The sequence below is a fragment of the Neolamprologus multifasciatus genome, chromosome 9, assembly GCF_963576455.1.
Source record: "Neolamprologus multifasciatus chromosome 9, fNeoMul1.2, whole genome shotgun sequence".
NCBI lineage: Eukaryota > Metazoa > Chordata > Actinopteri > Cichliformes > Cichlidae > Neolamprologus > Neolamprologus multifasciatus.
Window position 1 is genome coordinate 29471308 of NC_140447.1, and position 17920 is coordinate 29489227.

Genomic DNA, 17920 nt, shown 5'->3' on the forward strand with positions numbered 1-17920 from the left:
AAATATGGACAAATTTATTAAACCCCCCAAAATATGACTATCCAGAGTTGGGACCAGGAAGCAGAGTTGCAGTCTTACACGCCTCTCTGCAGCTTCTCTCCTCCTGCTACCCCCCCCCCCCCAAAAAAAAAACCCCATCTCCATAGAGACTGTGTCAGCTTCCAAAAAGACAAAAAACAAACTAAAAACCAGCAACAAACAACTTAAACATAAACAATTACAAAGAAAGAACAAAACAGTATCCACATCTGAACCAAAGAGTAAAACAGTGAAATGTGGATTATTAAATATTAGGTCTCTCGCCTCCAAGTCTCTGTTAGTACATGACTTAATAATTGATCAACAAATCGATTTACTCTGCCTTAAAGAAACCTGGTTGCAGCAGGATGATTATGTTAGTTTAAATGAATCAACACCCCCGAGTCATCCTAACTATCAGAAATCTCGAAGCATAGGCCGAGGGGGTGGTGTGGCAGCAATTTTTCACACCAGTCTATCAATTAATGAAACACCAAGACAGACTTTTAATTCATTTGAAAGCCTGATGCTTAACATTGTCCACCCCAGCTGTGAAACTCAGAAACCAGTCTTACTTGTTATCATCTATCGTCCACCTGGGCCTTACACAGAGTTTCTGTCTGATTTCTCAGACTTTATATCTAATTTAGTTCTGAGCTCGGATAAAATAATTATTGTGGGTGATTTTAACATCCATGTAGATGCTAAAAATGACAGCCTCAACATGGCATTTAATCTGTTATTAGACTCAATTGGTTTCTCTTAAAATGTAAAAGAACCCACCCACCACTTTAATCACACTCTAGATCTTGTTTTAACATATGGCATAGAAACTGAACATTTAACAGTGTTTCCTGAAAATCCTGTCCTGTCTGATCATTTCCTGATAACATTTACAATAATTGATTACACAGCAGTGGAGAGTAGACTTTATCAAAGTAGATGTCTTTCTGAAAGCGCTGTAACTAAGTTTAAGAATATAATCCACCCACTGTTATCATCGTCAATGCCCTGTACCAACACAGAGCAGAGCAGCTATCTGAACGCTACCCCAACAGAGGTCGATTATCTTGTTAATAATTTCACCTCCTCACTACGTACGACTGGATACTGTAGCGCCAGTGAAAACTAAGGTCTCTAATCAGAAGTACCTGACTCCGTGGTATAATTCTCAAACACGTACCCTAAAGCAGATGACTCGTAATCTGGAGAGGAAATGGCATGTCACAAATTTAGAGGATCATCATTTAGCCTGGAGAAGTAGTTTGTTGCTTTATAAGAAAGCAGTCTTAGCTAATTATAGGCCAATCTCCAACCTTCCTTTCATTTCAAAAATCCTTCAAAGAGTAGTTGTCAAACAGCTAACAGATCATCTGCAGAGGAATGGTTTATTTGAAGACTTTCAGTCAGGTTTCAGAGCTCATTACAGCACAGAAACAGCTTTAGTGAAGGTTACAAATGATCTTATGGCCTCTGACAGTGGACTCATCTCTGTGCTTGTCCTGCTAGACCTTAGTGCAGCATTCGATACTGTTGACCATAAAATCCTATTAGAGCGATTAGAACATGCTGTAGGTATTACAGGTACTGCACTGCAGTGGTTTGTATCATATCTATCTAATAGACTCCAATTTGTACATGTAAATGGAGAGTCCTCTTCACACACTGAGGTTAATTATGGAGTTCCACAGGGTTCAGTGCTAGGACCAATTCTGTTTACATTATACATGCTTCCCCTAGGCAGCATCATTAGAAGACATAGCATACATTTTCACTGCTATGCAGATGACACCCAGCTCTATCTGTCCATGAAGCTCCCTTAGTTATGCTGCAATAGACGTAGGCTGCCGGGGGATATCCATGATGCATTGAGTTATTCCTTTCCAGTCACCTTTCTCACTCACTATGTGTTAATAGACCTCTCTGCATTGAATCATAACTGTTATTAACCTCTGTCTCTCTTCCACAGCATGTCTTTTATCCTGTCTTCCTTCTCTCACCCCAACCAGTCGCAGCAGATGGCCGAGCTGATTATCATGGTCCCATAAGAGCACTAAAATCCGAGTATTATGCTGTACATAAATGAATTTGAATGGAGTGAACTGTTGAGCAAAAGACCTTCCACACTGGTCCCAGCTGAATCGCTCAACTTCAGTGTACATGATAAAATTTTAATTGTTTTTTTAAGCAGTGAGGGAACTTTGGAAAATGAGCTGAAGATTAAGTTCAATTCTGAGTTTTAAACCCATTTGACTAAAACATTAATTCAGTTTGATCAGGACTGCACAACCTTTACACTGCAAAAAATGTTTTATTTGGATTTTGGGGAATCACACTCCCATTTTCATTGTCCAATGCCCTGAATAAAGAGTAAATATGTAAAAACAAAAATGGACACGAAAATAGTTACAAACAGGATGCAATGATTTAAAAGCTTATAAAGACATGTTTTACACATGATAAAATGTTGAAAACAAAAACTGATAAAAATGTACAATTATAAGAAAAAAAGAACATTTTGAATTTTATGGCAACAACACACCAATAAACTGGGGCATGGACCTCATTAATGTAGCAACTAGCAGTTTATGCTAACAATAAAATTATAGTGTTAATTTGGCAGGTTGTAGCATCAGACAGTGTTCATTTAACAGTTTTATGTTAAATAAACACCAGAAACCCAGAGAAAAATCTATCAGCAACAAACAGTCAACACTCACCACACCTATGTGACCAGCAACCAAAACAGAGTCCCAAGAAGCACAAGAAATAAACAATATAGCTCAATAAATTTGCATGAACCAGTATTAATCTACCAAGTATTGCTTTATACTTACAAAATAACAAACAAAGTAAAAATACAGAGGTACTGTTTCAATCTGCTTGAAAGCTTCAAAAATGTTTTAACGAATGCATACAGGAACTCTGTCCCTTGTTCTCATATTTTGTTCGTCGAGTTGACCTGAAACACCTGAAGCGAAACGATAGTAACTGAGTTGGTAGCAATACTTCATGGTGCTGTGACCGCAGTAAAATCTTCTAAACAAGTGTTACACAAAACATAACTGAAGTCAGTGAACAGCAATAGATTTGCACCGATATCTGATCCAACTTGTTGACTCATTTGGATAAGACTGATATACCAACCAAACGTAGAACTGGTGCATTTCTAGTCAAAACTTTAAGGTTTTGCTTTACTGTGGATGAGCTGATGTTGTTTCAAGTTACCCTTCAGAGTAAAAGACTTCCCACAGTTACCACACATGAATGGTTTAATTCCTACATGGACGAGTTGGTGTGATTTTAAGTTCCTTTGGTGAGTAAAACACTTTCCACACTCCCCACAGATGAATGATTTAAATCCAGCATGGATGAGTTGGTGTGATTTTAAGTTCCTTTGGTGAGTAAAAAACTTTCCACACTCCCCACAGATGAATGGTTTAATTCCTGCATGGATAAGTTGGTGTGATTTTAAGGCACTTGGCGAAGTATAAGACTTCCCGCACTCCCCACAGATGAATGGTTTAACCCCAGTGTGGATGAGATTATGCCTTGTCAAATGACTCTTTTCAGTGAAAGCCTTTCCACATTCACCACAGATGAATGGTTTAACTCCAGCATGGATGATTTGATGTGATTTTAAGTCTCTTTGCCGAGTAAAACACTTTCCACACTCATCACAGATGAATGGTTTAACTCCAGCATGAATAAGTTGGTGTGATTTTAAGACACTTTGCAAAGTAAAAGACTTTCCACACTGGTCACAGATGAATGGTTTAACCCCAGTGTGGATGAGCTTATGCCTCGTCAAGTTACTCTTTTCAGTAAAAGCCTTTCCACATTCACCACAGATGAATGGTTTAACTCCAGCATGGATAAGTTGATGTGATTTTAAGTTCTTTTGGTGAGTAAAACACTTTCCACACTCTTCACAGATGAATGGTTTAATTCCTGCATGGATGAGTTGGTGTGATTTTAAGACGCTTTGCGAAGTAAAAGACTTTCCACACTGGTCACAGCTGAATGGTTTAACCCCAGTGTGGATGAGCTTATGCCTCGTCAAGTTACTCTTTTTAGTAAAAGCCTTTCCACAGTCATCACAAGAGAAGCATCTTTTCTTATTGTGGAAGCATTGGTGTCTCCCGAGCTGCCTCCTTGTGATGAAGCTCTTTGCACAAAGACCACAAGTGAATGATTTCTCTCTCTTTGCTTGTGTGAGGTTAGCATTGTCATCATCGGAAGAGTGCTGAGGTCTCTGTTGGTTGTTGCTTCTTTGTTCCTGTAGAGACATCAACAAACTGATGAGATGCCGTAAAGGAAAAAGGCTAACCTATGATGTGGATGAAGTTAATGCATTTTGATACCAGAGTTATCAAACTACACTGTGCAGAGTTACTAGCATCTATATAAGACTCTGCTCAGGTACATCGATTCATATATTTTCTTTTGTTTATCTAATTCAGGGTAGCAGTTAGGCTGAAACCTATCCCAGGTGACCCTGGTTGAGATGGGAGGTACACACTGGACACCAGTCCAGTACACCAATCAATTGCAGAGCGACAAAGAGCCATTCACACCTACAGCCAGTTTACATTTTCTATTTAAGGAAGCCAGAGTACCTGGAGAGAACCCATATACCCAAGGGGAGAACATGAAGACTTCATTCCAGTGGATTTGAACGCAAGGATCTTTTTGATGTTAGGCGATTGTGCTAACCACCACCGGCCACCCTCAGACACAAATAATAAATATTTATTAGGTTTATTAGTCACTGTGGGTTACCTGTGTCAAAAGGTTCATTTAAAAAACATAATTTAATCTTAAGTTTGATGAAAATGTCACTTAAAGTACAGAGTTTAAAATCTCACTGCTACATGTCAGCAGCAGACTGCAGTCAACTAAATTCTGTCTTCTTATCCCTCCTAATTTAAGTTCATAGTGCTACCTATCACGGCCGCTGTAGGACAAACATCTCTATCTGTAGCGAGTGTAGGCTGTCATGTCAGTCTGATGTTTACATCACCTGGTGTCTGTCTGTATTTACTCTGGAGGAGGATGTAAATCTTTGTGAAAGGAGTCTGATAGTCAGTGAAGCTCACCTCTGACATATGACAGCAATAGGGAGTCGAGTTGTTGAGAATATTGTCCGTAAGTGTTGCTGCGAGCTGGCCAGTGTTAACCAGTTCTACAAACATTTCTTAAAAGTTCTTCGAATTCAATCAAACAATGCTGGACTCAGACACTTAGGAAACAAACTCTCATACAATCTGAAAGTGTAATCAATCTGGTCAGCAGCGGAAAAGATGCTTATTTATTCCAGATATTGTTACAATTTCAAACTTTTCTGCAGATTAGGCATCTGACCCTCACCTCAGCATAGCGGTCACAGGAGTGAGCCTCACTGACTCCCTCTAAATAAAATCCATTCAAAGTTTTGCCTCATCCACAGTAAATAGTGGATGTTCCACACCTGGCATTATGAAGTAAACTGTGATCTGACAGCGTGCGCCCACTAAATAAACACCAGGCAGAACATTTGAAGTTACTCTGGGGTGACTGCGTAAAATAAAATGTCAAATATCACAAAATATTTAACTGTCACATATAAAGTACAGAGGGAAGATAATATAGTAGCTTCCACAAACCAGCGCCCAATTCTACGTTTATGAGAACGCATCAGTTTGTTGGAAGATGAAAATTATACACATATTTATGAGCAAAACATTCTGCCGTTATGTAATTGCAACAAAAGAAATACTTGCTGCACCTTTAAATGTAATTTAAATGCAGTTTATGAAGAATGTGGATAAGATATGCATTGTGCTTGACTTTTTTCAATTGACAAATATTCTTTTGCTTTTACTGAATAAGTTACAGGTTTTAAACAGCTGTCTAACAACAACAGATGTTCAACAGATACACACAATAACATTAACAAAAGACAGATTTTTTTACCTTTTGTGAAGAATCCATTCAAGTCTCCTCTTCCTATCACCAATCACCTGTGAGATTAAACACATTGGAATTACCAGCACCGATTAACCAACCAGCGGGTCGGATTGGAGTAATGACTTGTGTTTGAAACCCCTGAGCTTCATGCAAATTTGACTGTTGGGATAAACATCCAACAAAACTCTGCAGATACATTTTGTGCATCCACAAATACCAGTTGAAGCAGATAATATAATTTGAAAATTAAACTGAATGCTAATTAATGCCCCTCAGTCCAGCAGGTCCAAATCCATCTGAACCCAAGAGCCAAGCTTTTGGGTCTGGGGGTGGCTTTAAAGAAGGTCATCCTGAGGGTGGAATCCTGTGAATCCTGATCCCTCCCTGCAGGAATCACTTCTGTACAAAGTTCAACTTATTTTTCATCACAATAGCAACAGATCAGGTCTTAGTGAAAGCTGCAAGAGCATTCAGCAAACTAAAAGTCACAAAGGCTCTGAGACCGTACTCACACAATCACAGAAATACCACTTAAGTACAGTTTGGTTAAAACATTCAAATAATTGAAACAAGTAATAGAAAACACCCTCCCACAATAATAATACCTAGTTCTGATGGTTTCTGCTGCTTTTCCAGATTACTCCAGGATAATAAAAAAAAACAACCACAATCAACAATCACAGCAAGTTTTCAAATGTATAAAAATAACTATCTATGACAAAACTACAAAGGTTCTCCTCACCTTTAGAGGAGGCCAGGGCACAAACTGAGAAAAACTCTCTGAAGAAGCTTTAACAATTTTTGGCTCATTAATCAAAGAGCACAAACAGCTTTTCTCACCTCTGCAGATAAACAGACATTACCAACTCGGTTCTCCACCAAGTAAGAATTCTCCAGGTGAACAACTTTGGTTTGATTGGAGGTTGTTCCACCAGTTCACAGCTGATTTGGCTCCACCTGCTGGTCTGGAGTTTAAAGCAACAAGCAGGAAGATAAAGGTTCTCTTCTTAGTCCTGCTGACAAACGGTGAAATGTAATTTACTCAAATACTGGAGCCTACTTATAGACAAACTTGGGCCCCCTTTGTTACTGTTTCTACACCTTATTTTTTAATTTGGAAAATGCATACATGACTATTAAATTAAATTAAATAAAGTGGGTATCAGACCTCCATTCAGAGATTTCAGAGAATTAATACATATAAGATATCAGCTAAGAAACTAAATGAAGACACAATAATACGATTAAAATAGATGAGATGACGGCACTGGTAATCAGGAATTCCAGATTAAATAGGTAAGTATTCAACCATGATTTGAAAGATTGAATATAGTTCAAGGCACAAATAGTTGCAGGAAGGTTGTTCGTGAGGTTAGGTGCAGCTGAGACAAAAGCACAATCGCCTCGGGTCCTCAGCTGAGACCTAGGTTGCGCCAAGAGTAACTAACCTGATGATCTTAGTGCTAGACAGGAGTGTACAGGCTGAGGAGGTCAGTGAGATACGATATTTGATGCGTATCCAATATAAGTCAGCTAGAACTGGAGTGATAGAAGCAAACTTTCCAGTTCCAGTTAGGAGGCGAGCTGCAGCATTTTGAACAAGCTGTAATCTGTGAAGAGGGACGGATTGGACATAATAATCTGGAAGTCACTAAAGCATGGATACAGATCCTTGTGTGGTATAAAATTGATAAGATTTGGTGCAGTTGGTAAAAGCCAGATTTAACTACAGAGGACACTTGTTTATCAAGATTAAATTAACTTTCCAGGAAAACACTTCGATTGCTTATAGTGTCAGAGAGAAAGCTGACAAGATGCCCAACTAGAACATCTCATCCTGAATAATATGACTGTTCTGAGTCCCTGCCTCCATGTACTTATGCAATTAATCACTGGACAGCTGAACAGGTATGTTTATAAATAATATTATATTGGGCCAATTTTCTTATACACATTTTTGACCTGGGTGTAGAATTAATTGCTGATTGTCACCTTTAGAGTACGCCAGGGCAAAAAACTGAGAAAAACTCTTTAAGCAAAGAGCACAAACAGCTTTTCTCGCCTCTGCAGATAAACAGACACTAACAACTCAATTACTCTACAGGTAAGAATTCTCCAGGTGAACTTTGGATTTATTGGAGGTTGTTCCACCAGTTCAGAGCTGATTTGGCTCCACCTGCTGGTCTGGAGTTTAAAGCAACATGTAGGAGGTTCTCTTCCTGGTACTAATGAACAAAACAAATGGTTTTATTGAACAGCAATACTGATTTTACAGAGAGGGGGTTTGGGAACTGGTTTCCCAAAAGCATTGCAAACAGGTGCTCTGCTCGAGAGGACAGGGTATGATAGGAGCTAACATAGTTTTGAAATGTTTGCAATTGAGTTTAGAGGCTTAACTAAACACTAAAACTCCTGTTTCAGTTTCTGAGCTACTGCTCCTTCACTTCAGTCCACGACCAGACAATATTTAAAACAGTTGTCCCCATCATGGTCCCTGTAACAATGACCAACCAGTGTTGTATAATAAGTGGATAATAGTTTACTTACTTTTGAACTCAGACAGCACTCATAGAAATTACATTATGTGACTGTAAAACATTTACCTACAGTAACAACTTTTTGCCACATGATGTAGCCAGTGAGTCAGATTACATCAAGCTCACTGGGTGTGTTGCAGGTTATTGTTAAATTTTCCACGACACAGCTTAAGCCCCAGTGCCCCTCATACAGGGGCACTGGGGCTCAAGAGGTATGTGACCCTCTATGATTTTACAGAGAGAAAGGCCTCAAGCCTTTTATGCAAATATCAGCATATGTAGCATCCACAGAAACCTTAGAATCTCAGCTAAATGCACATTTAATCCATTTCTACAACCACCAAACACAGCGAAAACAAGCAATGATTAAAAGAGCAGTTATGTAAATACACAAAAGTCCGCTAAAAACACCCAAACTCTCCAGACTTCATACAACACTATAAATAATGGCTTGTTAGCACGCAGAGCTATCACCTATTCCAAACATCAAGTTTCACCACGCTCCAACCAAAATTCACTGAACCAGATGCAAAAGAAGAACCTAAAAGCACAAAGGCACAATATTTATTTATTAATAGTGCTTTAATGTTTCACTGTTTCGCTTTAGAAGCATAAATCTTTACACAGATGGTGTTTATATGTTGATTTACTGAATATCTGTATTACAAAGTGAACTAAAGCTTGTATTCTGCTGACAGGTGAGTGCCTGGCAGAGTAGTCGAGAACCAGGAGGAGTCACCTTTGGAGAAAAAGGGAAATAAACATCACTACAACACATACACTGACAGATGGACAGAGAGGGGGGAAACCAAGAGTGAGAGAAAAAGATGGGGAAAAGCAGGACAACATAAGAGGATTCAGGGACCATGACAAACATGGACTAAGAGGATGGAGATAGCATGTTAAAAAGTGCACATTTAATTGATTTGCTATTTGATATGGTTAGTTGAAGTTGATATGGTTATGTTTTTTTTTCCTACCAGTTTTCTCTCTCACCCAACATCCTTCACTCTCTGGTATAAATGTGTGCAAGTGTGCACAGGACCTCTTGGAATGACTGTCATGCCTGGGCATCGCGGTTTTGTTTTTTGTTTTTTAATCAGGACCCATCATTCCTTAAATATCTCATAGTAGCTTATCCTTATAGAATTCTTCACTATAGTTCCTACAGTTTCTAAAAGTAAAATATGAGACAGTTCCTTCAGCTATTAGGCTCCTCTGCTATGGGACCAGCTTCCAGTTTGGATTTGGGAAACAAACAAGCTTTATACTTTATAGGTTACACTTCAAGCTTTCCTTTTCGGTAAAACTTATAGTTAAGGCTACACCATGAACCATTCTTTAGTTATGCTGCAGCCTTAGCATGCTGTGGGAAATATTTAGTTTTTACTTGTCTCTTTTCACTTCCTGTGTGTTTATACATTAAATATTACATAAGAATCGAAACATGAGGATCAAACTCACACATGCACAGAGAGAACGTGTAGAATCATGCAGAAAGGCCCAACATCACATTGCTAATAACTGCACCATCATTACAAATTTTAGCATGGGTAGACCATGCAAACTTCACAGATGGTGGGGTTGAACCCAGGACGTTCTTGCTGTGAAGCAACAGTGCTAACCACCTCAGATGTTTCTGTATCACTGTAAATATTGACCAGTGTAGTCAGTCAGTTTATGTTGTTATTTACTGTTATACATCTGAAAGAATTTGAAAGGTGAAAAGTGAAATATATATAAGTTACAGTAATGGGATACGGATTTTGTTGAAATGCTGTCTTTGAAGTGATGTGTTAAATGTTAAATGCATTAATTGGCTGTGGAATAAAGTTGCAAAATCTGGAGGATTAGAGTCTAAAGTGTCTTTAGATGGCACATGTTATGATACGTGTATCAATTCAACCTTTTCTTCTGCTAAAAAGCAAATTTAATAAAACTACAAGATGGGCGGGGAAGATCCTTCATCATCTTATCTCCAAGTCTTCGTGTTCCAACATGACTTTGTGCACAAAACAAAATGCCTTTGGCTGCAAGAACTATGGGACTTTGATGTCTGAAGACTTACCCAGAATACTCAGAATGAACTGTGTTTCCTTCCTTGCAGTCCAGTGATGCATATCATCATTGCTGCCTTGTATGTGGTGATTGTCATAGTTCTTTAAATACCTACGATTTCGAGAGGAGGTGAGTAAAAAAATTTTTTGCTGTTACCATGATGAGAAAAATGACTCGGTTAAATGTTTTGGTCAGTGTTCCTGTTTTCTAAATCTGTGCAGCAATTTGTTGCCTCTAAAGGGAAAGAGCTGCTGCATCCATACACGGGCAGAGCAGCAGTAACTCAAGCAGTTATTACCCCAGAAATAAAAGCCTGTTGCTTGAATATCTATTAAAGTTACTGTGTCATATGGTGGTCTTTGTCCTTCAAGCTCGGGTCCTCTACCAGAGGCATCTTGAGAGTCCTGCGCAGTATATTTATGCTATAATAATAATTTTGTACCAATGTCTCAGATGACATCTTGCCATGAGCTGGAGAACATCTGTGACAGTTGGCTTGATCTCTTTATCTCTTTTCCTGACTTCTAGCATGGGAGAGTTTATGTACCTTTTTTTTTTTTAATCATTGAAGTGGCAATGATACTATAAGAAATAACACCTTAGTGAGGACGGGATCTTTCTTTCTTACTTCACCATGTTTAACACAATGCTTTAGTCTGTATATCTTCTGGCAATTGTAATTCAAAGTAACACACAATAGCCTAATTTTGATTACTTTAAGAGACTAAGAAGGCTGTAGATATTGTAAAAGTCCAGATGCCTATAAAAACCTCATCATGCAGCCCAGAACGAGGCAGGGTTAGAATTTAGAATTTGTATACACCTGGATGTTAGTTCCTACCTAGTAGGCACTACTGTGCATAAAAGGCACGGTTTGCCAATACACTGTAGCATATGTGTAATAGATGCAATGTGACTGTACATTACACACAGTCTTAACAGACAAATAAATTGTAGATTGCTTTCTTTGGACTCCATCATGGAGGAACATTGTCACAAGTAACTTTTTCACATTACAATGTAATCAATTTGAAAACAAAACAAAAAGAATAGTGTAGTGCTATACACTCCTGCCTAAAAAGCACAAGATCTCTTGTTTAATCTGGAGGAAACACCAATCCTGCTGGGAGGTTCTGAACTGGAACTTGTATGTTTCTATGCACCACTGTAAACCCAGTGCTGCGAGTCGCTCCATGAGCGCTGCCTTGTCAGCCGCAGCTTTAATGCGTGCAGAAGATGTTGATGAAATTCGACTTTGCTGTGACAAGATTTTCGAAGGTGGTTTTACACTTGAGATATTAGAGACACTGTCTTCAGGATTTATTTCATCCAAACTTTCAACAGCTTGATCATTAAGAGCAGTATTACTTTGTTCAGTATACGGCTCGCCTGCTTCCTGCAACCAAACCTTTACTTTGTCCATAAAAACAGAGAATGCTGTCACCTTAGACTGAAAATGTGTGGTTGGCCTTTTCACTTCATCTTCTGGCAGTGGCAAACTCAAAAAGGATTCTTGCAAAGCGTTTGCATCTTGATAGCATTTAATAAACTTCCCAAATTCAGAAGACACTTCCTTAACATTCTCAAGTGAGGTCATTAAAGCAGAAATTTTCCCCATGTACTTAGATGCTTGCTTACACATTGAACTCCGCTTTTCTTGGCATGTCTTTATTTACGAATCCAAACATAAATTTGATGCTTCTTTTCTCTGCTTGCATCTGAGTGTCATCCTCTTGTTTACTCTCTTGTTTACTCTCTTGTTTACTCTTAATATCCGACATTTTTATTGTCCTCTTGGATTACTTCAAACATTATAAAGATGCACAGCACACTGAGAATCCATAGCATAAAGCGTAGACATGACATCCATTTACCTGCTGATTGCAGCGAACAAACATTTCCACAGAGGGCGTTGGCATGTTTCAATTAGCGATCCAATTATGCACCAATTTAGTACATCAAAACTCAGTTCATCAGTCTTTGTAGTGAAATAATGTCTTTAAACTCCAACAGCTTCACCGTTTTCCTTTACGGCTTAAACAATATTATCACTCACCAGCTTTGATGAACGAGTGACATGTTGATCCAGGCCTCAACATCAAATCCGTCTGGAGTACTCACAGACGATCCAGTAACTTTTATTCGAGTTCGATGGTGATCCTTGAAATCCATACATCCAACATATCCATTAATGAAGGATTATTCCTTTGTCCACGGGCAGGTTTTTTACTTTTTGTAGTGGCAATTCCTTTTGTTTGACAAACCAAACATCCCACAATTAAAAGTCTACAAGCCACTGCTGCACTGAGATAATATTTCGTACGCAGGCAAACGAAGTCCACTGTCCAGACTTGAAAGTTGTGTTTTTATGGTTTATTTTATCCAGTTTGGCAAGCAATAACAAGATCCATTTTTGTTACTTCCTGCTGCTTCTCCTGCTCTGGTAAAAAACCATAGGCCCACCCCAGTGCATGCTGGTCCTATACCAGTCTCTTTATTTATAGAAACAAAATGGCCCTACAGCTCGTACTGACTAATTTAACAAGGTAAAATCAAACAAACAAAACATTGAAACAAATATTGACCTACAAATAAACTTGTAAATAAACCCCAAAATATAAGTAAACTAACAACAAACTTTAACTAATTTCAAAATAATAAAAAAAAAAATAAGAACAAATATCTCCAACAAGAATTATTGTCTGAAGGCCAAGAAAACTGCCCAACAGATTTATCTTCCCAAATGGATTATTATGGCTTTTGCCATACTGGGCAACTTGATTGTCATAGTTTTTTCAATCTTTATTATTCATTTATTTATTTTACTTGTAATAAGTTATCACAGTCGAAACAGACAGGACTGGAGGAGAGGACAGAGAAAGACAAAGAAAAGCCGGGAAGAGGCTCAACAAAAGGAGAGGGAAAGAAAAACAGAGGGGAAGAGAGAGAGACAGAAAAGACACTAAAAATCTGCTAGATCACCTGCTGGAAATTTTGTGTTTTTGGAATAATATTTCAGTTTCTGGAAATGTGCATGAGTATGACAACACAATCTCATGCAGTCCCTCAAACATTCAACTCATGTAGAGATTCAACCATAATCAGGTCATCCTGAATAGGACTCTGACCAACTACACAATCTCAGAGAAATGGAAGCAGAAGTTTTCAGGAGGGAATTTACACATGTGAAGTTAGTGATGCTGAAGAGACGACAAAAACTTTTAGAAAAAGTAACTATGCATTCAATAAATTAAATTAATTAGTTTATTTTGTTTAAGGTTGTTTTAATCTACTGTCATTGAGTCAAAAAAGACAATGAAACTGATTACTATCTTAATATGAACTGCCGTAGTGCTAAACATTGAATTAAACCAAAAGAATACATATTTTTTCCATTTTTTCCTAGTACATATTATCTAGTAAACATTTCTAAAATACAAGCACCTCTTGTTACACTCAATCACATACTTTCTTAATTGTCTGATTTCACCATCAAAGGAGAGGCAGCTTGAGTCTGAACCTCCGTACCTGTTTAATTATGTAGGCAGAAGCCAATATTATATGGCCTTTACTCCACAGTATGCAACAGAAAACATGCTTGATTTCATAGTTCAGCAGGTAACCATTGACATCTTTCAAAATTCATTTTAATTGGTCTTCCATCTTCATTTTAAGTTTGTTTATGTGTTTGACGTCAAACCTCTTCCAATAAAGCCATAAAACAAATTATATAAAAGCTTTATAAATCAATAAATTATATAATCATTTTGACAAAAAAAAAAGATCCAGTTCAGAGTTGTGATGAGGTTTGAGCCAAAAGACATTAAAACTGACTCTGTTTCTTTGTGTTTCAGGATATTCAGGAGCTATTTTAGGAGGGGTGATTAGACCTATTGTGGTTACAGAAGAAGCAGTAGGCTTCGTGCTGTATAAAAGCAGAAGAGGTAAATGACGTTCTCCCTTCACTTTGCAGTTCATTTTGTTTATGTTATTGTAACCAATACGTCTACTCACAAAAGAATGAGTGAAGCAATATGGATAACAGCAGAGGACAATTTATTTAGGGTCTGATGGCAATTTACCATCGGTGTCCAGCACTTTAAGGGATTGATGGACTGGAGCACATCTGTCCTTAACATACCCTCTTAAACATCAGCTTGACACTGATACATCAAAGGAAACTTAACAGACTTTAAGTGCAAATGTTTCAACCTGAACAACTTAAAACTTCTCTGGGATACAATATAAACAAAGACAAGAAGAAGAAAAAAATATTTCCATCAATAGTCACTTCTCCTAACCAAGAGACAAGTGAATATATTATGTAAAGAGTCTTTTTTCTCAGTCCTGGGGTTGTAACACCACAACCTCCTCAGTCCGTAATCAGAGAGTGTCTATTTGACAATAACCAAAATGTCTTTGGATAGTCTTTGTGAATGCAAAAAGAAAACAAAACAATGATGTTAGCTGGCCAGCAAAATAAAGAGAATGTATGGCACTGAGTGCGGGCGTGTGTGAGTACTTCGGTCCAAATAATCGAGGTCCGGATGGATGAATGGATGGCAGCCGCCGGTCCTTTAATGGCACCAGCGAGACAGCACAGCAGTAAGGCAGCACAGCAGTAAGGCAGCACAGCAGCGAGGCGTCTGGCAGGAGAACGAACAATAGTCTTTTAAGGCTACTGCAGAAGGCGATATTCCCCGCTAGCTCACCCAAGCTTGCTCTCTGGCACAGCTACAAGCCACGTGAGCTCCTAACCCCACAGTGACATACGAACTTGGCTACCAACGTCCGCTTAGCATGGCGGCTAATTGTCGAGCTTGCTAGCTTGTCCCCGATTAGCGATTAGCACCTTAATAACCATTACTACACATCACATCATAGCAAACACATGATAACACATGGAATAGTATAATATACATACAAAACAGATTTTTACCTGGCAGGAGAACGAACAATAGTCTTTTAAGGCTACTGCAGAAGGCGATATTCCCCGCTAGCTCACCCAAGCTTGCTCTCTGGCACAGCTACAAGCCACGTGAGCTCATAGCCCCTCCCGCTAGGATGTACTACCACAGTCGACTGTCGTAAAGCAGCCGCAAACCAATAGCAATAAAAAAACTCAAAATCATTGAAGAACATTTTATAACTGAACACCCAATATAGATATACATATATATATATACTGAATATTACACAATATCAGATAACCAAATTAACACTGGGTTACATCATCTCTACTGATTATCATATCTTCTGGATTCAATTCCTCAGAGCAACAACGTAAAGACAGCGAAACGCATACCGAATTTCCCAGAGGAACCCACCCGAGGGATTAATAAAGTTTTTGATATGGTTTCCTGAAAGAGACTCAAGCGCAGGCCAGGGTATTTCTTTAAGCGAAGAACAGTGTGTTTATTCACAGTGAACACAATCACCAAGTGGCTATATACAACGTGCAGGGGAAACGGGTCCGGGTCGCCAGGGTCCGTGGGAAACAGGGTTAGGGGAAAAGGTGCTCCACACTTTCTGTACAAAAGGCTCCTCCTGAGTCACTCCTCTCAGAATCCGGTTCCAAAAACGATCTAAACACAAAAGGTCGGGGTAGCGGGATAATAACAAAGGGCTTTCAAGATACAGGTTGGCCGATACACAAGTTTGACTGACGCTGATAGCTCAACGATCCAGCGAAGACTAGTGCATCTTAAGTAGTGCAGTAATCAGCTGGGATCAGCGGCCGGTGCGGTGATGAGAGCAGGTGTGTGGGCCAGCAGCGGGAGCCCGCAATGAACGTCGCCGCGGCGAGAGAGAGAGCAAACAAACCACAAACATATTGCCTAATAGAGGGTCGATCAGCGGGGCACAGGGACCATGACAGTTTTATCTTATCTTTTATCTTATCTTACATGAGAAAATCTGTTTGAACTACTCTGTAAAAATTCACTTGTTTGAAAACAGTGTTATGGTCATTAAGATACAATCAGATGTCTATAATGACTCTAATTAAACTGCTGTCTAGTCACAATGATTTAATAGTGTGTCAGACTGAAGCAGCGTTCAACAACATCCATGACATGAAAAAACAGAAAGCCTCTTTCTCTTTAGATTTGAAGGCACAGTCAATAAAACCAACACAAAGTATTCGTAGCAAAAGCATTATTAAGTTGGAACATTAAGCAGCTTTGATCAAAGCATTGTGTCTTTAAGGCATGAAGACAAAATGAAAGATATAATTATTATGGGTTTTTCATTGTCTGAAATGTTCATAGTGAGGCACTGCAACCTTCATTTTTTCAAAACTTTTGTATCATTATTTTTACAAAGACAGCAAACTGACCTAAAACATTCAACCAGGATATTGAGAAATGAAACAATTTACTATTTTACTCCAAACTTTAACTTTTATTTTTCTGTTATCTCTTCTGTTTTCTTTTGTCATTGTTATTGATTTAAAAACAAGTTACCAAATTCCACCAATTCCAAAATTTTAAATGTTTCAAACAAAAAAAAAGGGGGCGGATTTTCACATGTTCACGATTCTGAATAGTTTCCTAAATTTGTGTGTTTGTGATTTAAAAAAAAATGTGGCTTAGACATTCAACCATGGCACCATTGTGACTTGACCTGGAAGTAACAAATACTACACGGCCAAAGAAAAGCAGCATTAGCAGCTGCAGAATATATCTGTCAGGAAACCTCAAACTGCAGGACTTATTTTCAGAACATGAGGGAACATACATGTGCAAAGGCAGCAGTGCTGAGGAAACACTAATAACTGATATACTGCTGAGCATAGTTAAAGTTCAGAAAACTATTTCAGAGAACTCCACCAGTGTTGCATCATAGCCATTATAGGATGGGTGTTTGCAGTGGTTCTAGTTTAGCAGCAGTAGTAATACTGTACTATAGACAATCTGCCTACACTGCTAAATTCTGTATTCATTTTAGACAGTTCACCTAAACAAAAGGCACTTAGACTAAAACAGATATAGACACATTTATCCTACCATAAAACAATAAGAGAAGGTACGACCTCTCCCATGCTCCCAGAATGTGGGTGTGAAAGCCAGAACACTCTGGAATGTAAACAACGTCCCTGCAGACTACTAAGGATCAAACCTCTGTCAATCTACAACTAATTACAGAGTAATCTGCCTACACTGCTGAGTTCTGTATTCCTTTTAGACATGTGCTCATAATGTCTCATGAATATAAAACATTTTTCAGATCATACAGTAATGAAAGTGTCATATTTGCTGGAGGGCTAGTGAACTCAAAAGCAGATGAAAAGAATAGTGAGAAACTTCCAGTGTTCATTGCAAAACTGCTGAGATGTGGGACAGAGGTCAGCACCTCAG

General features: G+C 38.5%; 1 protein-coding gene and 1 pseudogene across 3 annotated transcripts; both read right to left on the reverse strand.

The window, feature by feature from the left end:
* Window positions 1-2100: 2100 nt before the first annotated feature.
* On the reverse strand, window positions 2101-6902 carry LOC146511789 (uncharacterized). Of its 3 annotated transcripts, XM_085171960.1 has the most exons (4): window positions 6710-6821; window positions 6573-6607; window positions 5974-6020; window positions 2101-4297 (listed from the first exon to the last, which is right to left on the reverse strand). In XM_085171960.1, exons 3-4 carry the CDS (start codon window positions 5989-5991, stop codon window positions 3200-3202), a joined length of 1116 nt encoding a protein of 371 aa, XP_085028086.1. In that variant the 5' UTR covers window positions 5992-6020; window positions 6573-6607; window positions 6710-6821; the 3' UTR covers window positions 2101-3199. The 3 variants fall into 3 exon arrangements, with proteins under 3 accessions (XP_085028086.1, XP_085028085.1, XP_085028083.1); XM_085171959.1 differs by lacking the exon at window positions 6573-6607 and having other exon boundaries at window positions 6808-6902; XM_085171957.1 differs by lacking the exon at window positions 6573-6607 and having other exon boundaries at window positions 6710-6824.
* Window positions 6903-11622: 4720 nt separating this feature from the next.
* On the reverse strand, window positions 11623-15792 carry LOC146511790 (uncharacterized; annotated as a pseudogene).
* Window positions 15793-17920: the final 2128 nt, after the last annotated feature.